A 22843-nucleotide genomic window follows, 5' to 3' on the forward strand; every position below is an offset into this window, starting at 1 on the left:
TGGGGCATGTTCACAGCTGAATAAGATGCAGGCTTTCCTGCATGCCCTGGATCTGGAGGTGTTTGCATGGGAGTGAGGGGTCCAAGGCCCCTTCTAGCCTGTGGGTCTTTGGGCTATGCAGTCTGTAGGGCTGGGGAATGCGCCAAGTCTCCCTAAAGAGGCATCCTCTTTTGGGCAATGCACTAACCCAAACACTTTTGTCACTCAGGATTCTCTAGGAATGGAAAAAGCCAAGGATTTCTATCCCTTCATAGATGTGTCCCATGTGTGGTGAGTAAGCCCCTCTGCTACAGCCCTTCTTCTGGAGAATGGGTTGTGAAGAGGTTGCACACCTCTTCCCCATTCTGAGTAGGCTTAATCGGAGAGAGGATGTGGACACAGAGCTTGCCTGTACGCCCTGCCCTGCAACTCCTATTGTGGCTGCAGATGTGGTGCAGGTGGTAAACTGATGTGAGGATAGGCTCTACCTTAGTGGAATGGGTCCTGTAATCCCTGCCTTCACGTGCCTATTTTCCTCCCTTGTGCTGAAAAGGAGCTGGGGGTGATTGATTTGGATACAGACACCTCTGTTCAGCAGGGTGAAAGAGGAGGAGATGAATTCCTCCCAGGGTTCTTCTCTTTCGAGGCTGATGGGCTGGATGCTAATGTCATCTGTCCCTGCAGGACTTGGAGAGTATTCCCATGGGATCACTGTATGAAATCCCCCTCATTCAACTAAGGGCATCCATTCCCAGAAAGTGCCCCTCCCACCCCACCCCCAAATACATGTTGCTGTTTGCTATCTGCATGTACCCAGTGTGGCAGAGCAGATGGTGAGAGCTAAGGAACTGAAGTTACAGATGAGTTTCAGATATGCAAAAATCTGTTTTGTTCTGGAGTCATACTTGTGGTTTGGCTGGGTATCAGGGCTATGCTTGTGTGCACACCCCGAGCACTTTGGCCATTAGCTCCTTGCCTGGCCCGAGAATTTCCTGGCCAGTCATCTGCAAAGATGAGAGAATAGGCTGTCATGAGACAATGGACTGCCATGAAACTAGGTGATTGACTGGACCTAGGTAATTAAGTATTTGACCAAGAGTTATGGCAGCCCTGCAGGTGGGAATTGTTGAAGGTTCTAGAAATTCCTCAGTGGCAAATCCTGCTGTGTCTAGTCCAATTTGTATCCCAAAATGTGTTGATAAACATCCTGGGTGGAGGATCCCAAAGTGTCCTTGCTGCAACAGTGATCAGAGTGTGCATAGCTATGACATTTGTAAAGAGTCAAATACAAAGTGTTCCTGCAGTTATTGTCACATACTATGTGGCTGAGGTATATCAATAGCAATGAATTATGCATGTGCTGGGTGGTCATGTGGGTCCCCAGCCAACTGGATTAGAACTGAGCCAAACAGGGGTTCAGGAGTCTCACCTAATCCAGCTGATAGCACTGCAAGGATACTTTGTCACTGCACAATGACTGACCATCCGGTTTTGATTCTGAGTGTCTGTGTAACAAGCAGGGCTGTCTCCTCTGGAGCCCATGGACAGCGGACCCTGTTCCCTATGGTAGACTCTGAAAGCACAGACTAGAGCAGAAGTAGAGGAGGCAATGGAAGGTCCTGCTGGCAAGGAGAAAGGACATGTGGGAAGTTGCTGTGAGAAATGCTGTGGGTTTTGTTCCAAGTCAGTCCTAACTTGTCAATATCTTCTCCTCCCTGGACAGTCCTCCAAAGCCCAGAGGAAGCAAATGTCCAACAGCAGCTTCCTCAATGAGTTCCTTCTCCTGAGGTTTGCGGACACACAGGAGCTGCAGCTCTTGCACTTCTCGCTCTTCCTGGGCATCTACCTGGCTGCCCTCCTGAGCAATGGCCTCATCATCATAGCCATAGCCTGTGACCACCACCTCCACACGCCCATGTACTTCTTCCTCCTCAACCTCTCCATCCTCGACCTTGGCACCATCTCTGTCACTGTCCCCAAATCCATGGCCAATTCCCTCTGGAACACCAGGGCCATTTCCTACTTGGGATGTGCTGCCCAAGTCTTTTGGTTTCTCTTCTTACTTTCAGCAGAATATTTCCTTCTTACTGTCATGGCCTATGACCGCTACATTGCCATCTGCAGACCCCTGCACTATGGGACCCTCATGGACAGCAGAGCTTGTGTCAGAATGGCAGCAGCTGTCTGGGTCAGTGGTTTTCTCTATTCTGCCCTGCACACTGCTAACACATTTTCAATACCACTCTGCCAAGGCAATGCCCTGGAGCAGTTCTTCTGTGAAGTTCCCCAGATCCTCAAGCTCTCCTGTTCAGATGCCTACCTCAGGGAAGCTGGCCTTCTTGTGGCTAGTGTTTGTTTAGTCTTCGGGTGTTTTGTTTTCATTGTGGTGTCCTATGTGCAGATCTTCACAGTCGTGCTGAGGATCCCTTCTGAGCAGGGCCAGCACAAAGCCTTTTCCATGTGCCTCCCTCACCTGGCCGTGGTCTCTCTGTTTGTCAGCACTGACATGTTTGTCTACCTGAAGCCCCCCTCCATCTCCTCCCCAGCTGTGGATCTGATGGTGGCTGTTCTGTACGTGGTGGTGCCTCCAGCAGTGAACCCCCTCATCTACAGCATGAGGAACAAGGAGCTCAAGGAGGCACTGAAGAAACTGATTCAACTGGTACCAGATCAGCAGCTGTAAGCTGCGCATCCCTCTTTGTAAGTGACTTGAATTTATCTCAGACAACTCTTGTGCTTTGACCATTCTCCCTGTGATAATCATGCTTGTACAGAATTATTTGAATTCATCCCACTTCTCCAGAGGCACAAACCCTGTCTGCCTAAGCCAGAGGCCTTCTGTAAATGTGTCTATCACTGTGTCAGGGCTGGCCTGGTTCTAATAAAAGGCTGTTTACTCAGTGCTGTGCTTGAAAGCTGGTTTCTTCTTCCAAAGCTGGAGACAAGAATTCACTCAAGGGCTTTCACCATGAAAAGGACTGTTGCTTTCTGGAGGGTTCCCATGGGCTCAAGGCGATGAGCTCATGGGGTGATATGTTAGGGAATGAGGGCTGCATTCAGCTCCCACTTGTGGGTGCCCAGTGCTCCTGGAGATGCTGAATCCTCAAAGAGTATCTGCCTGGGACTGTCTGCCCTATGATAGGGCTGGTGACAGATGTCCACAGTGGGGACCCTGCAGGCAGAGGGAAGGGAGCCTGGAGAGGGGTTCATGTCACCTTCATTGAAAAACCCTGGGCTGGATCTCGGGACACATCTGGACACAGCCTGAGCCATTTGAAATGTCCTGTGATTGCTCAGAGCATCATCCACACCCACAGACCCCTTGGTAGGGGGTTGTCAGGTGCAATGATGCCTGATCATCCGGGTCTGCTGCTCACCTCGACCACCATGGCCAGTGCAGAGTCACCCCATTGGCCCTGGGGCACCACAGCCCACTCACTCTGCAGAGCAGCACCACCAGCTCGGGGCCCTGTGGGGAGCATAGGGGAGGCTCCAGGAATGGCCAGGCAGGCCAGCACTGATGCACTCCCTGGGGTGAGGACACACACTGGTGGGTTTGTGGGGCAGAGTCAGGTCTCGTGGAGGGGAAGCAAGACATGCCGGACACAGAAGAGTGGAGGCCATTTGCAGCCCTGGCTGCACACCCCAGGTTTATGGGTGAGTCTTGCTGTGCAGCCAGCTTGTTCCTGCTGGGCTCAGTGCTGCTATCGAGGGGAAGAGCCAGGCCTAGGCAGCCTCTCCTCTGGCCCAGACCCCAGCAGGCCCTGGGGACAGCTGTGTGCTAACCTCTGTGTGGGACATGGCCAGGGCTGGGCAAGGTGCAGAAACTGTGGAGGCTGCCAAAGCAGGAGGGCTGTGGGGGACGGGACACCGAAGGCTGTCGCAGGGACTGTGCCAGGGGGATGTTTCCCTGGCCTTGAATGCACCCTGCCCTGTACGGTGCCTGCACAGGGGGGTCACTGGGGCATGGTGAGGGCAGTGGGGCTGCACAGGTGCAGGGATGGGGTGCAGATGGGAGCCACGATGCTCCTCACCACTCCACTGCAAAAGAGAAACTCCCAGAGGAGCTCTCCCAGGCCTGGCCCACCAGCTCTTGTTCTTGTTCCAGCTGTGCTGGAGGACCACGAGGTCCCTCAGGCAAAGCTGTGCTCCTTGGGGAGCTGCCCTGTGCACCACAACAGGCAGAGTACGCTCCTTGTACGTCCCCATCCTGCTGGGAGGGTGGCATGGGCACCAGGGAAATGGTCTCTTTCTGCCTGGGCTCAGTGTATTTTTGCCTGTGAAGTGAATGTGACAGCCACTGCTGCTGAAACACCAGCCATGACCTCTCACTGCAGCCCCCACCAGCCCCTGCCCCTGCCGACCTGCCCCTGCCAACCTGCCACCACCCCCGTGCTGCCTCGTCCTTTGTCCCTCTTCCGACACTGCAGGGACCAGTGATGCAGCCCCACAGCTGCTGCCCAGCCCCTGACCCTCCCCTCCTGCCTGCCAAACTTTACATCCATCTTCAAGGATGTAATCCATCCATCCATCCATCCATCTTCAGGAAAGAGGATCTGGGGAGTGATGGGCTGGTCAGCGTTGCCTCTGGGAAGCAAGTCTTCCTGGAGCTAGTTCCAGCCACATGAAGGGACTGGGAACAGCCAGCACGAAGTCATCTAAGACAAACTGTGCCCGACCAATCTGACTGCCTTCTGTGACAGAATGACTGGCTGTGTGGACAAGGGGAGGGCAATGCATGCACTCCTTGAATGTAGGGAGGCCTTGGACATGGTCTTTCATAACTTCTTTGTAGCCAAACTGGGGAGATGTGGGATGGAGAAGTAAGCGATGGAGGGTGTGGGAAATGAGCTGCAGGCCACCTGGCTCAAAGGGTGGAGAACAGTGGTACAAAGCTGAAGGGTCTTGAAAGACTTGGGGATTTGGCCGACAGAAACTTCATGGCATTGTACAAGGAGAAATGGCAGGTGCTGTATCAGGGGGCAGAACAGCTTGTGCATCAGGGCAGGCTGGGACTTGACCGGTAGAGGAGTGACCCTGAGGAGAAGAACCTGGACATTGCAAGGGATGCCATATGAGCCAGTGGTGCATGCTCACCATAAATCAGGTCAGCTGCGTACAGGGCTGCATTAAGAAGTGAGTGGCCACCCAGACAAGGTGAATTATTATCCCCCTCGTCTCAGCACTGGTGCAGCCACATCTAGAATACTATGTCCCAGTGTGGGCTGCCCTGTGCTGGAGCAATGGGGAGGAACTGGAGAGGGTCCAGAGGAGGTCTGCTAAGATACGGTTGGGGTCTAAAGGACAAGGCCTTTATGGAGAGGCTGAAGGACCTGGGCTGCTTTAGCCTGGTGAAGGCGAGCCTGAGGGCAGTAGAGTAGGAGCCTGTGACTGCTTGAAGGGTGGTTTCAGAGATGGTGGAGCTTTTCTTGGTAGTGGGAAACAGCATGAGAAGGGGAAACAGCCACAAATGCAGCTTGTGGGGTTCAGCTGTGACATCAGGAAAAGCAAATGTCACTTGAAGGGTAGTGCTGTGGTGCCACAGGTCACCCAGAGGGAGCCTGTCATCAGCCGCTGGCTATGTGTTTCAAGGAAAAGCAAGTGAGGACAGAGAGACAGCAGTAGAGGTGGAGACATTCTGGGGTGAAAGTAAGGTGGGGAAGCAGGTTGGGTATCTCCTGTCTGCAGGGAAACAGGCAAAGGCATGGGAGAGTGTAGGACAGCCTGTGGTGGAGACAGCTCAGGGCACGGCCAGGGCTAAAAGCACCCAACAGAACTGAGGTCTTTTTCCTTTTCTCTGTGGCTGGTGCCTCTGCCACCAAGGCCTCTGAGAAGACACCATCTCCTTAAAACATGGTGACCTTGCCGCTTCCTCGTTCCCAGGGAGCCCAGGAGATGCTGTATCATTGTCCTGCACTTGGCATTGCACACCTCAACCCTCACGCTGCCCTCCAGAAAGAGCCCTGAGCAACAGCTGAGGGAAAGGATCACCCTTCCCTGGGGCTGGGTGTCAGTGCCTGGCTGTTCTGCTTGATAAAACACATCAAGGTTGACTTGGCATCAGGGCCACCTACACAATTCCTTTGCCTGCTACCATCAGTGCCTCCAATTTTCTGCTCTAATTAGCCCCCGGGAGCCTTCTTTGGTAATGGCCCTCAGTGGGACCCATTAATGCTCCAAGAAACTTGGGGATTTTCATCTGACTTTAACTTCTTGAGAGGTTTGTTCAGCTTCCTCTCAACATGTGAACTGCCTCAGACCCAAATGCACCAGAGGGATCATTAAAATGCATATAGCCCCTAAGGAGCCATGTCTCTTTCCATAATTTTCCAGAATCATCCATAATTTTCTTCAGTTCTTCAGTTCTTGTGTGGATAATTGGAGATATTTCAGGAGCACGTTTACAAGAGCAAGGTTTCAGTGAGCACCTAAAAGAGAAAGATGTCTGCTTTTCAAGCTTTCTTTATTCTTCACATTGCAGAATCAGTGATCTCCACATGCTCCAATTGATATTGATCCAGAGTGTCTGCTAATGAGGTCTGGGGACATGTAGGAAAAGCAGTAGTTTTGATAGGAGACATGTATGGACAACCTTCTGCTTCACCTCCCCAACCCTGCCATTTCTCTCTTCAGCCACTGAGGACTTGCATCACTCTTGTTAACATCTAACCTTTTTCTGCTCCAGTCTGTAGCTGAATGTTGCAGCTCATATGTCCCAATTCCCACCTGCTTGCCTTAGAGAACTAGCTGCAGACACAGCAGGATTTCTCTTAACTGCAAGAAAAAAAAATATATAGTTCAATTAAAAAAAATAAAATGCACTCCTCTACTGTATGTTAAGTCCAAGCTGTCTCCAATGAGCTCCACTTTCCACAAGACATAACATTCCTTGAACTATTTTAGGCAGGAGAAATAGAGCTAGATAGAAACACAGCTAAGGAGTTGGCTAAAGAGACAATTAGACTCCTGAAAGATGAGGCAAGCTTTAGACTCCCTGAAGCTCGGAGCAGAGCTAGAGAGCTGAGAGGCATCTGAACAGATAAAGAGAAAGGGAAGGAGGAAGGCTGGAGAACTATGGAAAGTGCATATGTCCAGATAGTCTGATGCAAAGGGGACTTTAGAAATGATCAGTTTAATCGGGACATGGGGGAATATGTGAAAGATTCCTGAGATGTCAGCCACAGCATAACAGACAGAGCAGTGGTAACGCAAATTGAGAGGGACAGATCTATATCCAGAGATTAATACCCTTCCTCAGAATTTCCACTCTTTCATCATGGGAAAACATTGGCATTAGGATTAGTCAACTTGGAAAGGCCCCGGTGCATCTGAGGTACCTGCCTGGACCTGGCACCTCTCACAGGGGACCTGCGGGAGACCAGAGCCCCTCGGAGCTGCAGAGGGAGGCTGGGCAGAGGGGATCAGGGCACCTGCAGTGGCAGCAGACATCCATGACCCTGTGACTGCAACCCACCCCAGTTCTGAAAACCACTTTCCTTCTGAAAACAAAAAAACCAAAGAAAAAACACAAAATCCCCATAGAAGACCACTGTATTAAAAAAAAAAAAAAAAAAAAAAAAAAAAAAACCACAAAGCAAAGAAGGACCATAAGAACACAAAGAAGATTAAAACCTGGAAACTGTAACCAAACATTCCTTCGCTTTGGGTCATTTTCTTAATTTCTTCCTCATTTCATTTTTTATTGACTTTTTCTAGACATTTTTGTTATAATCAGGCCTGCACCATTAAAGCAGATATTTCTGTGTCTCACACGGAGTCCACTGCACCAAAACCACCTCCTGCCCAGGGCTGTCCATGCCACTCCTCACTCTTTGCATGGAGCGAGTTACACTCTGAGGTGCTGGGCTCTCTCGACTGATAGAGGCAAGCAGGGTGACCAGCTTCAGTGAAATGCTGTATCTTTGGATGGCCAAATCTGCACAAACCTCAACAGAGCTGTGTTAGAGTGATGTCTGAAAGGAGTCCCTAATCGTCTAGCCACATTCCCTTTTCTTTCCCTGCGTGGTAAACGAAGTGCTACTCCATTTGAGGTGACAACAGGGATGAGGCTGATCTCCCCCAATGCCAGGCCATTTTAGTGCACATGTCTATGTCTAACACAAGTGTCTGGACTTCCCATTCTAAACAAGGAAGAGAAATAAGTTGTCTCACTGAGAGGTCTTGAGAGACTTCTCCTGGTGACCATTTAATACTCCAGAAAGGTTCCTCTAGGTCCTGGGTCACATTTCCCAGCTCCACATGGGAACACAGCCACCACAGGGCATCTCAGGCAGCAATAGCCTCTATATGTGGGCAGATGAATAAAGGCCTGAACACCAACTTCTAGTCATAAGGTAAAACCTATCCAAAAAATAACTCTATGCAAGAGCTGAAAAATATCCCCATCTCCACAATTTCAATTTTTTTTTATCAATTGGAATGGATTTTCTATTTCTTTTTTTATTGTACATATTTATTATATACATATATATATACTTACAGTTATTCATTCCCGATACATTTCCTACCAGCACTCTGCATGGAGAAACTTTGTTCTGAAGAACTACTATATTCAAATAGATGTATTTCCTATGTCTTCCTCTGCCCCTCCGGCCTTTCATCTGCATCTGCAGAGGATGGGGAGAGGCAGGCAAAAGGGACATGGCTGCAGTGTTGATTGTGAGGTCACTTCCACTGTAGCTGCCTGATTGGCCCTCAGGAGACGTGCTGGCCAGCAGGCTTTGTAATGTCACCCAGCACCTCAGAGAGCCCACCCAGCAGCAATGACAGTCCTGGGGAGGGGAGGAGGTGATGCAAGTGAAAGGGCCCTGTCTGGGTGCTGATTGTGAGGGCACCTCTGTTGAGGCCACCCCACCAGCCCATGGCCAGAAGGCAGGCAGGCACGGCTCACAGTCACCCTGCTCAGGACCACCCCCCCCCACACAGTGGACCTGCCACCAAGCAGTGCACAGCTCCTCGCCTAGATCTCCTCCAGGCCCAGTGTGCTGCCCCTGTAGCTCAGGCACAGCACAGGCATTATCTGGAAGGTTCAGCTCAGTGGCAGCTCAGTGTGCCCAAGGTTTTGCATCATGTATTATTACCAGCCATGGGGGGTTTTATATAGTGCGATACCAAGAAGGAGTCACACTGCGTGCTCTAATGTACAGTTTGATGATGGGTGGGTGAGTTTAGCTGTGCGAGGCCTGCTGGGACAGCCCTGGACGATGCTAGAAAGAATTGAAACTCATTTTTTCCACACCTGAATGCTAAGAGGGGACCTTTGTCCAAATTAGCTTCAGATCCACGCTTGGGATATCATCTCAGAGGGGGTACACCTCCAAAGAAGAGTCCGGGAGTGAGCTAATAGCCAAGCTGTGCCTGCGCTGATCAGGCTGCCAGAGGCCAAGAGGATGAAGGAGCCAGGTGAGTTCATAGTGCTGCAAGGATGAATTACCCTGGATAAGGGTTGAGACCCTCTGTCAGCTGTAAGAGAAGTTTGTACGAGCAAGAGTGGATGGACTTCCAAATGGTGGTTGTCCAAAACAAGGGGAGACAAATTCCAGCTGAAGAGCCCATGTGGCATGGCAGCAAGCCAACAGGAGAAAACCCTCCCTGCTGTCCTCTGGATGAACACAGGGCATGGGCTTAACAGTCATGGGTGGGATTCAGCTCCCCTGATGGCAAAACGTCCATGTCTGAGCTTCAGGAAAGAAGGACTGGAGAGGATGGCTCCATCTACTTAGAGGTGCAAACCCCACAGGTAGAAAAATCACACCCCAGATACTGAGACACAAGTCACCTCACAGACTGTTGCTCCTTGCCAATCACTTGCAGAGACAGAAGTGACCTCAGCATCACCGTTGTGGCCATGTGCCTCAGATTGGCCTCTGAGCTTTGGAGCCTACCAACCCCTCAGAAACCAGTACTCTCATCGTCATCTTCCAACCCTACATTCCTGCTGCTGGCAGGTCTGCTTCTCAGAGGGACATGACCCAGCTATGTGCCAGCTGCTATCCAGTCAGGTACTTAGGCAGAAGTGACCTCACAATCACAATCCAACCCATGTGCCTGCTGCTGGCCTATCAGGCACGCAGGCAGAAGTGACCTCACAGACAGTTTCCAACTCCTGTGCTTGCTCCTGGCCCATCACCTGCAGAGACAGAAGTGACCTCGCAGTCACCTGCATGGTCATGTGCCTCCTAAGGGCCTACAAGCTTCTGAGACACAATCTTCTCCTAAAAAACAGCCATGATACAACAGCTGCTTGCACTGCCACTCAGAGGGACCTTGGCAGGCTGGAGAAATGGACACAAAGGAACCTCATGAAGCTCCACAAAGAGAAATGCACATGAGAAAGAGTAGCCCTATGCACCAGGACACACTGAGTGCTGACTGGCTGGAAAGCAGCTTTGCAGAGAAGGACCTGGGGGTGCTGGTAGACAACATGGAGAAGCATGAGGCAGTAACACGTCCTCATGTCAAAAAAGAGCCAGTGGTTTCCTGGGCTGCACTGCGAAGCGTGTTGCTAGCAGGACGAGGGCTCTGTGCCTGCAGGTTCTGCATCAGCAGGCTCTGTGCCTGCTGTCTAATCAGGTCCTCAGGCACAAGCGACCTCAGAAGCACATCCTCCTGCTGTGAGCCTGCTGCTTGCCTATCACATTCTCCAGGACAAGTGACTTCACAAACAATTACCTTCGGCATGAACCAAAGGCTGACCTGTCAGCTGCTCAGAAAGAAGTTACCTCACAATCATCTGTCAAGCCCAGGTGCTTTCTGCAGGCCGTTCCACTTCTCTGATGGACATGACCCAGCTATTTGCCTACTGCTATCCAGTCAGGTGCTATGGAAGAGGTGACTTCACAATCAACATCCAAGCCACGTGCCTCCTGATGGCCTATCAAGAGCTGATACTGCAATGACTTCACAGTCACCAATCACCTTCACTGCCATGTAGTTGCTACTGGCCTATCAGCTGCTGCATTATAAGTGACTGCATGATGAACATTCAAGCTGTACACTTGCTGCTGGCCTCTAAGCTGCACAGATGGAGGTGACCTCACAGGCACATCCACACCCAGGTGCCTGCTGCTGTTATGGAAATTAGGCCTGTCGGCCACCATAAGAGGGCTCGACCCTAGGTTTCCGCAGAAAAGTTCAGAGTCAAATCAAAACAAATCAGATAATTTTAATCACGCGCGTGCCGTAATTACAGCTCGACCTGGGTGCCTCCAAAGAGGGACCCTAACATAAACAAATTCTGGGTAATTATAGTCTTTTCGACTTCCATTTCCCACCCCTCATGTGATAGTTAGACCAATAATAATTTTTTGGTCTGGGGTCTCCTGCTCCTCATTGGGTCTCATGGTCATTCTGAGGCAAGCTGTTTTTCTCCTTCTTTTTGTTTTTTGCGGTCTCCGATGATGGTTGTACCTCTGTTTTTGTTGGGTCTGGCGGTTGTCTCCCAAGGTCTTATTTTTCCCCATTGTTTTGGCATCTTCCCTCTCGGAGCGGGTAACACAGGTGCGCAGACTGCGTGTGGCTCCCTTATTTTCCCAGCCTGAACGAGCTCTGAGGCACTATTTTTTATTAAGCTAAGTAAAGATTCGTTACTTTTCCCACGCACGGCCTAAGGCTTCAGCAAATCTAGCCACTCATGCTAAGCAAGTTTTATATAAGTTGTGCTAAGCAGCCATTTCTAGACAGTTTCAATTCACTATTCTTTAACAGTTTCCCCCCTTTGTTTTTATGAAGCATCCCTGCTAATATTTTAAACAGAGTTCTCAAAGTCTTTCGAGGCGTACTGTCACTTTCCCTAATCTTATGTATAATATGATCGTAAGCCATAGGCATAACACAGTTAAACTGAACACAACCACTACTGGGTGCAATATATGATTATAAATCGCTGTTGGGGTTGGTGACCACCCTAGAAGAGTTTCCCAGCCATGATGTTCTCTGTCCCTTTTTACCCTTTCTAAGATATGATGTATCTCTTTTGCATCATGGTGAACAGTGATTAGAGTTTTCTGTCCACTGTTCCGGATGCGCTCTAGCAGTCAATGCAAATCATCATGTTGTAGTAGTTTCCTTACCAGGGTGAGATTCATCCCAATGGGGGTAGGTAGTAAATTTTGAATTAATGTATAATTCGATTGTAACAATTGATAAGACGCGAGAGGAGCTGAATAATTGAAATCACATCCCATGATTTTGGTAAAGTTACAAATACAGATATTTGAATGATTACTCATATCTACTACAATGCCATCTACAACTATAAGACTACAAAAGGTTCTCATACATATGCACCCTCTCCCAATATATACAAGTATAGTTTCAGCTGTTTCATCAGGGTGTATTTCCAAATGACAAACATTTTGCTCAGGGTCAAGATAAATGTCTTGGGCTTTGATAGTATTACTTTCACAAATAAACCCTTGCTGTTCCCGTACAATACATGCACTAACGTCCACAGTTTGCCATTTATTTCCATTTCGTTGGGCCCATACTCTGTGTTCCAATGGATAGAGTATAGCTCCACTGTGATTTAATCCTAACGCAATGATTGGATATATTGTATATGTTGGAGCATTGTATATTGTTAAAACAAAGGCTGTGGCCTTAGTGTTGATAGGATCATAAGTAAAATTGACCAGATACCACCAGGACTGGAATTCCTTTTCAAATTTGGTCGCATTATCCCAAATTACCTTTCGAATTTCAGTGTGTAAGGTGCCCTCTTCCCCTTCCCTTATAATCGCTGCTACCATAGATTGCATCCACAGTTGAGCTTGGATGCAAATGAGGGCCAGAGAAATATTAATTTGGGCTTCCCCAAGTGCCTCCACTATCAATTGGTGATCTTTTTCATTCATTTTTTCCCATTGAGGTAATATCTCGGATGAAAGCCATTGGTTAGTTCCCAGTGCTAATAGAGAAGACCTCAATGGATGTTTTAATCTGTATAAGTCACTTGTTGTTGTGCTCAGTTTATTTACGAGGACTTCAGCATCTATACTGTTTAGGACTCCCAATCCTGTTCCTATGATACCAGTCACATCTCCCCTTGTTCGTTTTGGAGAGGTGAGGGTTCGCCTATGTAACCACGCCGTCCATCCCACATAGGACGTACCTAAGAATGGTGAACAGGTCAGTTTGAATGTAGATATATTAATTTGCATTAATAGCTCTACTCGTTTGAGAGACCATGATGGATTAAATAATACTTATTGTTGGCCTGTATTTCTGGTCACATACGGTCCAGTTTCAAAGATTTGTGGGAATAAGGTTTTCTTATTCTTCATGGTAACCGAGCTATCTATATTGGTGAAAATAATGGTAGTTGGGGTAGGTATTGTTGTCCTGAGCTCAATAATGCCTATTTTAAATTTAAATGATAGTCCCACATTGTGGTGAGTCCACAGGCAAACTATAAAAACAGGTTGTTCTAAGGTAAAATTGTACCAGCAATCCAGTCTTTCAGTGGCACAAATTTTACTTTCTTTTTCGTTTGATTTGATTTTAGTGAGAGAGATTTGAGTTGCCTTCTCATGAGTAGACCCACTGATCACTCCACATCCTATCTTTATTTCCTTTCCTGTCCTTCCCAGGAGTTGGGGAAGTTGGTTAGTATTATCCCAGCTCCAGTCATTTTCTGAGTATACTTCAGTTCCATGCATGACTAGAGTTAAGAGATTTAAGTTTTTAGCAGAATTTAATCCCATACTTCCAGTATATTTAACACAGGCCTGGGACCACGGCCACTCTGAGGTTCTTTGACCACAGGTTAGGGAAAGTAGCATTGCCAGGGTTTGAAACAGCAGCATGAGCACGGCACTTCTGCCTGCCATCCTGCAGGGCACAGTAAAGGGAAAGAGATTTGTGTTAGTGAGGCGAGTCCGAACAGATTACCCTGGGGAAGTCGTGTATCCCATCGAGCTTTACGTGGTTGTCTTCATTGTTCCGCTGCAGCCTCTGCTGTGTTTGCTTCTTGGACTGTCACTCGTTTCACGTGAGAGTGGTGAATCCAATTCTCTTTTCCTAGAATTTTAACAGCATAGTAAGAACTTAACAATACAGTATAGGGTCCTTCCCATTTTGGTTCTAATGTTGTTTTTCGCGAGAATACCTTTATCAACACTTTATCTCCAGGCTGTATATCATGTGCCTGAATGTCTGATGGCACCGGCTGAAACCACTGAGCCTGATTTTGCAAAGCATTAAACCGTTCCTGTAAGGCTAGTACATACTGTGTCATTCGTTCATCTCTGTCTAACAGGCTGGTCTTAGCAAGGATATAAGTCCCTGGTATCGCTAAATGTCTCCCCAAAAGCATTTCTGCTGGTGTTAGTCCTAAGGGTTGCCGTGGGGAATTTCAAACATCTCATAGAGCTAAGTTTAATGCCTCTGGCCATTTTAGGCTAGCATGTGTGCATATTCTTGCTATTTTCTCTTTTAATGTTCTATTCATTCTTTCCACTTGTCCTGAAGATTGTGGGTGATAAGGGGTACACAGGTTTCTTTTTATTCCTAATGATTTGTATAACTGATTGATTATGCTTGCTGTAAAATGGGCACCCCTATCTGAATCAATGGCTTCTGGGACCCCATACCTGGGTATGATTTCCTTCAGTAAGGCTTTTACCACTCCCCCTGTGTCGGCCTTTCTTGTTGGGAAAGCTCCTATCCAGCCTGATAACTGATCTACTATCACTAACAAGTGTTTGTATCCATAGACAGATGGCATATCTGCATAATCTATCTGTAGCTCCTGGAAAGGGAAGTGGGCCCATGGTCGCCCCCCTAAATCTGAGCTTGGCTTGTTATTTGAAAACTTCTGGCAGGTTGGGCAGCTATTTGTTATTCTTTTAGCAGCTGCATAAATTCCTGGAGCAGCCCATACTTTCTGTACCTGCTTAGCTATTGCCTCGGCTCCCCCATGAGCTTTATCGTGAAACCACCTAGTTATAGTAATTAAATATTTTTTTGGTAGAATTGGTTTTCCCCCAATTGTCCATATTCCATCATCACTTTGTTTTGCTTCCCACTGCTCCCATTGTTTTTCCTCTTCCACTGAGCAGTCTTTTTCATACGTAGTTTTGGGGTCTATTAAGTTTGGCCACTCACTCTGGTCCATCCTTGGAACTGCCCCCATACATTCTCTCAGAGGTTGTCGAGCTGCAGCCTTCGCAGCAGCATTGGCTAAAGCATTTGCTCTGCCAGTTTCTGTAGTGTCTTTAGTATGGGCTGGACAGTGTATTACCGCAATTTCTTTGGGCAGTTGAACTGCTTCCAGCAAATTACGTATTTCTTCTCCATTAGCTATTTTCTTTCCTGATGACGAAAAGAATCCTCGTTCTTTCCATAACATCCCTGTTGCATGACATACTCCAAATGCATATTTAGAGTCGGTATAGATGTTTACCCGCAAGCTCTTACCTATTTTTGCTGCTTGGGTCAATGCTATTAATTCTGCTCCTTGAGCACTTACAGATGAAGGCAAAGGATTGGCCTCAAGTACCTCAAAGACGTTAGTGACAGCATAGCCGGAGTGGCGCCTTCCATCCAAATAATAGGATGATCCATCTGTAAACAGAACTAAGTCCGGGTTTTCCAAGGGTTCATCTTTCAGGTCCTCCCGGGGCTTGCTCGAGCTGACGATCACCTGCTCACAGGAATGATGTGGCTCTCCATCCTCCGGTAGAGGCAATAGCGTTGCTGGATTTAACATATTGCATCTCTTTAAAGTCACATTATCTGCATGCAGTATTATCAGTTCATAGCGGTGAGCTCTCTGTGGGGATAGTGTTTGAGTCGCGTATTGTTTCATTAACAGTTCTACTTCATGTGGCACATACACAGTCAATGAGTGACCCAAAACTACAGGTCGTGTTTTTTCAATAAGAGCTGCCGTAGCTGCTATTGCTCTGATGCATCCTGGAGTGCCTTTAGCTACCTCATCTAGTTGCATGGAATAATAGGCCACTGGTCTGCGGTGAGGGCCTAGTTTTTGAGTGAGTACCCCACTTGCTACTCCCTGTCATTCATGGACAAATAATTCAAATAGTTTGCTATAATCTGGTAACCCTAGAGCAGGGGCTGAAACCAATGCTCTTTTCACAGATGTAAAAGCTTTCTCCCTTTCTGGGCCCCAGGCCAAAGGCTCTATCTCCTCCTTTTTTGCTGCCTGTACTAGAGGCTTAGTAAGTTCTGCTAACCCAGGAATCCATGGTTGGCAAAATCCTACAGCTCCTAAAAATCCCCTAAGTTGTTTTTTTGTTACAGGACGAGGCATATCAAGAATTGTCTTTACTCCTTCTGGATCAACTAACCTGTGTCCTTCTTTTAAGATAAAACCCAAATATTTTACCTCTCTTTGACACAGCTGGAGTTTAGACAGAGATGCCCGATGCCCTTTTTCTGCAAGAGCGTTACATAGAGAAACAGTATCTTTTAAACATGTCTCATAATCTTTACTTGCTAATAACAAATCATCTACATATTGTATTAATACAGAATGTCCTGGAAGTTCGATATCTGAGAGGTCATTTTTGAGTATATGCAAAAAAATAGTCGGAGACCCAGTAAATCCCTGTGGCAGCCTCGTCCAAGTTAATTGTTGTCCCTTCCAAGTGAAAGCAAAGAGATCTTGGCTATCTTCAGCTATCGGTATACTAAAAAAGGCTGCCGTTAGGTCAATCACAGTAAAATAAGTTGCCCAATGAGGTATTTGTAGTAAAATGGTTGGTGGGTCAGGAACTACTGGATGTGGAGCAACTACATGTTGGTTTATAGCCCTTAAGTCTTGTACAAAGTGATACTCTGGATCACCATCAGAATCTTGCCTGTTCTTTTTAACTGGCAGAATTGGAGTGTTGTACAGGGATTCACAGACTCTAAGCATACCCAGTTTCAGATAATGATCAATTTGTTTTTGGATACTCTTCTCTGCTTCCTTTGGGATAGGGTATTGTTTAACTGCAGGAGGCAATCCCCCCTTTGTTTTTATCAAGACTGGACTAGCTGATTTCAGTAGTCCAACATCCATTCCTGAAGAGCTCCATAATTTTTTAGAAACTGATTCTAAACCTGTTGGAATTTGCAGATTAGTTGACTCTGGTTCTGGTGTCTTGGCCAGAACACATGAACCCATAATTATTAGCTTTATCCCTTCCAGTTGTAAGCAGATCTGAGTATCCAAGGCTTGCAGGAGATCTCTCCCTAAAGGGCACATGGGCACGTCTGTAGAAATTATAAAACGTCCCCACACTGTTTTAGCCCCAATAGTGAGTAATAAGGGCTTAGATAACATTCGTTTCCCTTTTCCCATCACTCCTTGCATCACTATTTTATCTGATGACTGGCATCCTTCAGGCTCAAAATTTAAAAGGGAAAGGGTGGCTCCAGTATCCACTAGAAAGGGCACTTCTAAACCTTCTCTATTTGCCATTACATGGCCCTCAAAATCCAAATCTACATCCCATAAATTTACCCCAATTTCCACAGTTTAGGACATGTGTGATGGGATTGCGATGCTGTGGACACATGTAATACATGTGTAATACGTGGCCTTATTTTGTGTAACATCCCCACCACCACCACCTGATGACAAGATGCTCTGTGATTGGCCAGCTGCCCCTGCTCCAGTGTCCCCGGAAGTACCTCCAGACAGGAAGTTTTCCCCCTAGAGGTGCCACCATTTTGTTCTTACCACCATTTTATTCCGGGGGGCTACGATCTTGTTTAATGCCACAACCCCCCCGTCTTTCCACACTGCTCTGAGACTGGTCACTTTTTTTTTCTGAGACTGTTTTTCCCACATGCTCTCAGATCCGCTTTGCTTGGCTGCTCTGCCTTGTTGCCTCAGGAAGTCCTCAAGCATCAAAATATATAAAGTTATATACAATATAGACAGTATATGCACATATGGAAATAGAGAGAGAGAGGAATGGAGAAAAATAAATAAATATAGACTGCATTTATTTATATGAAAATGCAGCATTATATGTACTGTGTCTGCTTATGACACTATATGCATAATATATATTCAGATATTTCCTTATATATTCACATTTATAAAGGGATAGAGATTAAATGTGTATATAAATATTGATAAATGGGAGCTGCTGGTTCCTGGGTTTTCTTGAAGCTCTTCAGAAAAGTGAAGGAACTTTGGGAAAGTTGCTCTTTTGGCATTGCTAGATGCATTTTTAGGGGAATAACCAAAAAGGGGTTGGTCCCATCTTGGTCAAAACCCCCATTTGGGAGTTTCCCTGCAAGACCGAAAGTGAAAAGTTCAAGTGAATTTGGAGATGCGTGTTTGCTAGGGAGAAAACATTAAAAGTTCATCCTTCTTCCAGCCTGCTGCATAATCTTGATGCAGAAGAGAGTTTTTGCAGCCTTTTTTGTACCAAGTATGAAGCAAAATATGCATATGTCTCCCTGACATGGGGGAGGCTGGGGGCTGGCCTGCTCGAGATTTGAACGTCTCCGAGGATGGAGCCCCCAGGTCGCAGTGTTTGACCCCCCTCTTGGTGCAAACACCCCTACTTCAGGGTGACTGAGGTGAGGTGTCCCAGCAGGCATGGGGTCAGGGCGGGCACCGCGAGATGTCAGGGAACTGCAGGGTACCCTGAGGAGCTGAGGAGCCCTTCAAGAAGCAACAAGGGCAACAGGGGAGGCTGTCAGCTAGAAATGCTGGGTTTTCCTCCTTACCAGTGGCTTGAGGTGCAAATTGCAAATGCAGGTGCAAATTGTAAATCACAAACATAGGTGCAAGGTGCAAATTGCAAATGCAGGTGCTGGGAGCAGCGATCCCTCAGGATCAATCCATCCATGAGAAGACGGATGGGGCCCTCCACAGCCCCTTGGACAGCAGGTCTTGGCAGCACCTCCACATCCTTGCTGGGGTGGCATCTGGGGAGACAACCAGGCCCGGCTGTCCTGGATGTTCCTAGTGCTCCTAGTGCTCCTGGATAGAGGTGCAGCCCCACTGGTTTGGAGGGCCAAGTAACTTGGCCAGGCCAGGTTTGCAGCAGCAGTTGTTCTGTGCCTTAAACCCAGGCTCACCTTGAGAGGCTCTGCTTTCTATCTGCAAAGATGGGTAAGCTAGAGATTAGATGCAGGGCTGTAATTTGGCAGGAAATAGTGGTCACTGAGGAGAAAATGTGTTTGCAGCTGCGTGTACTTCGTAGAGCAGGAGCGCCTTCTGCTTAAGACACAGCACCATCATGGGGTTCATCAGGCAGATGGGGAAAAAGAGGTGGGGACACAGACTGTCATTAACGAAAGTATCGCCAACAGTCTCCTGGGGTATTTGAATGTGAAAAAGGCCCTGACCAAGGGCCAGGGAGGGTTTGCTCCATCTCTGATTTTGCCCTAGTTCCTGCAAGTGTCACTGGAGCCCATCAAGAGGCTCCCCAGCTGCTGAATCAGCTCCTCCTGCCTGCAGTGACCTCAGTTCCTGCTCATCTGCTGCTGGTAAGGCGCTGCTGGGACAGTAGTGATTCACCAGTGACACCCCAGTGGTCACCTCCACCTGCCTCCCCTCTCCCCTCCTGCTGAGCTTTAATGCCCCATGGTCAGGTGCATCTGATGCACTTTATGCCCTCACAGGGTCTGTCTTCCTGCCTGCCCAGGGCAATCCTGATGCTACAGCTAAAAGAACCTCTCAGGTACCATCCAGGCCTGTCACTACCACATACATGCCACCCCCTCCTGTCCCACAGGGTAGTGATGTCTCCTGAGAGGACATTTTGATGCACTTAATGACCTCCCAGCTCCTGCCTGTTTGCCTGTTGCTGGTCAGTCAGGTTGTTGCAATGGTAGTGACACAAAAGCCCATGTCCCCTCAGTGTCAGTTTTAACTCCCTCTCCCCTTGCCCAGGGATGTCATTTCAGATGGTCACCTCCCACCCTGGGAGCTCCCCTCCCCACAGGGCATCCTGTCAGAGGGCAACACCCCCATTCCTGGGAAGGAGCAACGCATTTAGTTGCCAGCCTTCAGGCCAGTTTGGGGAGGGAGATGTAAGCCAAAAGCAGCCCTGGAGATGCTGGGGATTGAACCCAGGGCCTCCTGCATGCAAAGCAGGCGCTCTTCCACTGAGCTACATCCCCTTTGCCAAGCACATTCCTACTGTGCCCTGATGCTGAGAACTGCAGCAGAAAACAGCACTGGAACCATCGTCAGGCCTCATGCTGACCTTGACCTGTGCATTGGTTTCCTGCCTTGACCTTGCACCTGACAAGGGACTCTCGGAGGTGCCAGTTCTCCTTGCCTGTGCTTGGCGTCTCGCGTCTGCCTGCACCGGTGGCAGGTTGCAGCAGCACGGGCAGAGAAGAGGTTGCCTGCTGCTTGTGGACCAATAGCCTTCTTTCTTCAGAGGAAGTGCTTGCAGCCTGCTGGGACAAGGGCCTGTGCCAGGAGGGGCTTTTGCTGGGCAGCAGCTACCTGTTGGGAGAGAGTGCTGCTGCAGTGGCCAGCACCTGCTCTCAGATTGGGCCTTTGGCTTGTCTGAGCCTCAGCAAGACTGCTGATGCTGTTCCTCTTCTGCCTGGGACGCCTCCAAAGACGGAGAGAGCAATCCCAAGGCACAGCAATGTTTTCACAGTGTTTTCCCTCTCCGGAAAGTGGAGGGAGGTCAGCATCTGCCAGCTGCAGGTCTCTTGGAAGCCCCGTCAGCTGAGCGGACCCAAGGAGGCCAATGCAAGCAGGCTTGAAGGCTTTCTTCCTGTCCTCGTGGTGTGCTGCTGGGCACTGCTGGCCTCTGCAGGCCTGCTGTGGGCAATGGAAGGGACACCTCCCACCACTGTCAGCAGCCATTCCTCTGGGAGCAAAGACTGTGGCCAGGCATTTCCTGATGGGAAGGCAAGGGGCTGAATCTCACAGCTGATGCAGCCCTTGTGTAGCCATTGGATCGTGGAAGCATTTCCGTCGCAAGAGTTCTCTGCAGGTGCTCTGATCCAAGGCATGCTCCGAGCAGGCTCGGATTCAAAGCTGGATGTAGCTGTTGTCCTGCAGAGACTGGACCAAGCCCTTGCTGGCATGAGAAGACCCCCACACACCTGGAGATGCCCAAGGGCACCAGGCCTTTCCAGCTGCAGATCAGTGGGAAAAGTGAACTCGAGGGCCTGCAAAGAACAAGGACATGCCTTCTCGGCAGCCAAAGACCCTTCCAAAGCTCCCCATGCAGATCTGCCTTGACGCCAGATGCAGCAGCCAGGAAATGCAGGCGATGGGATGTGAGGATGTTCCAGGTGGTTCTCCTCAGTGTCATACCTCTCCGCCAACCCTCTGGAGCAGCCGGTGGTTTCCTGCAGGGTGCGGGAAAGATTTCTTTCCCCCCAGCTCTGCCAGGTCTGTGTTTGGTTTTATTTGTTTTAGTTTTTGGGGTTTTTTTGGCCACTCTCTGGAGCCCCTAAGGTGGCTGCAGGTTGAGAGAGGAAAGGGGTTGGGCAGCGCTGGTGCCTGATGCCCTGGTGGGTGTGAGAAGCCTCGCAGGGCTGGCCGGGAGGCAGGCCTTGCTCACATGCCCAGGGAAGAGCCGATCGCCAGCTTTGGGGTCAGGAAGGAATTTTCCCCCAGGACACATTGGCAGCAGTGCCTGGGGGTTTTTCGCCTTCCTCTGCAGCATTGAGCAGGGCCCATTGCCAAGGCTCCTCTGGGCCCTTGCAGGCCAGTGGCTGCCTGCTCTTGCAGCACCAAGACACCAGCTGTGCCCTGCAGCTCTCAGTCTCTGCCTGCCCTGGGGCAAGTTTGTCGCAGGAGCTCAGGGCCTGCCCTTGCTTCCACGTTCTCGGGGTGTTCTGGCTTGTGCAAGACAGCACCGTGTGTTTGGAAAGGCTGCAGGCTGGAGGTGCCATGAGGAGCTGCCCCTTGTCATCTGTGCCTGCATGCACACAATAAAAGCAAAGTGCTGTTGTCCTCTCCTAGGTGTGCTGGTTGTGTTGCGCGTGTCCTGGCTGTGGCCTGAGAGCTTGCTGCTGCAGCTGCGCTGTCAGGTACCCTGCTGCCCACGGGGCTTGTCCTGCCGCGTGCCCTGGGGAGTTTGGAGGGTTGGCCTTTGCCCCAGCCCTTGCTGGGGGGGCGGTGGGTGTGTCTCAGCAGCCTGTGTCCAAGGCGTCTTCAGTGCCTGCCTCCTGGCTTGGGGTTAGAGTGGGCCAGAGATGAGAGCGGCCGGAGCTCTCCTGTGGCAGGGCTTTCTCGGCCCTCACAGCAGAGGTGGCCCTCACCTCTTGAAACAGATGGTGGTAGATGTGGCCACTGGCCCTGGAACAGACACTCTGTGCCTCACTGTCATCCCCTTCCTTTCCTTGTTAGCCTTTTCTCCAAGCGGCCACCACCTGGAAGCCTCAGCACGGCCACTGCCTCCTTGCCCTCTCCTGCCCATCTCTTCTCGACCTCTGCTGCCACCTCCTCCTATTTCCCACTCCTAATGCCTGCACCTGCCTCCTCAGCCTGCCACAAACACACCTTCCGCTCCGTTGCTGCATCCTCCTCTGGTCTCCACATCTGCCAGACTTCTTACATAACCTCCTCCCCTTTCCTTGGGCATCAGGCACAGGCTGAGGGCCTGGCTGAGAATGGCCTGTGTGCTGGCTGACATCAAAAGAGCAACTCTGAACATGTGTGTCAGGAGAGGGCCCCAGGTGCTGAGAGGCAGCAGAAGAGCTCCTTTGCACCATTCTGTGGGCTCAGCAGAGCTGAGCTGCTGGCCTGCACACAGAGCTGGCCATTGCTGCTTTCTCCTGAGGCGAGTACAAGGAGCACTGTAGGAGCACTAGTCTTCTGCTCAGCTCCAGCCATGCCTGTGCCTGGTCATGGACACCTGGCCCATGGCCAGACCTCTTGGCTTGATCCGGGGCC

At 49.3% G+C, this 22843-nt stretch overlaps 1 protein-coding gene and 1 non-coding gene across 2 annotated transcripts; one reads left to right on the plus strand and one right to left on the minus strand.

The window, feature by feature from the left end:
• Positions 1-1927: 1927 nt before the first annotated feature.
• LOC135330438 (olfactory receptor 14A16-like) lies at positions 1928-10617 on the plus strand (the record flags this gene model as incomplete). Its single annotated transcript, XM_064524083.1, has 2 exons — positions 1928-2569; positions 10573-10617. Coding segments are annotated over 2 exons (687 nt in total), but the record flags the coding sequence as incomplete, so codon positions are not given.
• Positions 10618-20022: 9405 nt separating this feature from the next.
• Positions 20023-20094, minus strand: TRNAA-UGC (transfer RNA alanine (anticodon UGC)). The gene has a single exon. It is a non-coding gene; the product is annotated as a tRNA-Ala (tRNA).
• Between the last annotated feature and the right edge of the window lie 2749 nt (positions 20095-22843).

The sequence above is a fragment of the Dromaius novaehollandiae genome, chromosome 21 (assembly GCF_036370855.1).
Source record: "Dromaius novaehollandiae isolate bDroNov1 chromosome 21, bDroNov1.hap1, whole genome shotgun sequence".
Lineage (NCBI taxonomy): Eukaryota > Metazoa > Chordata > Aves > Casuariiformes > Dromaiidae > Dromaius > Dromaius novaehollandiae.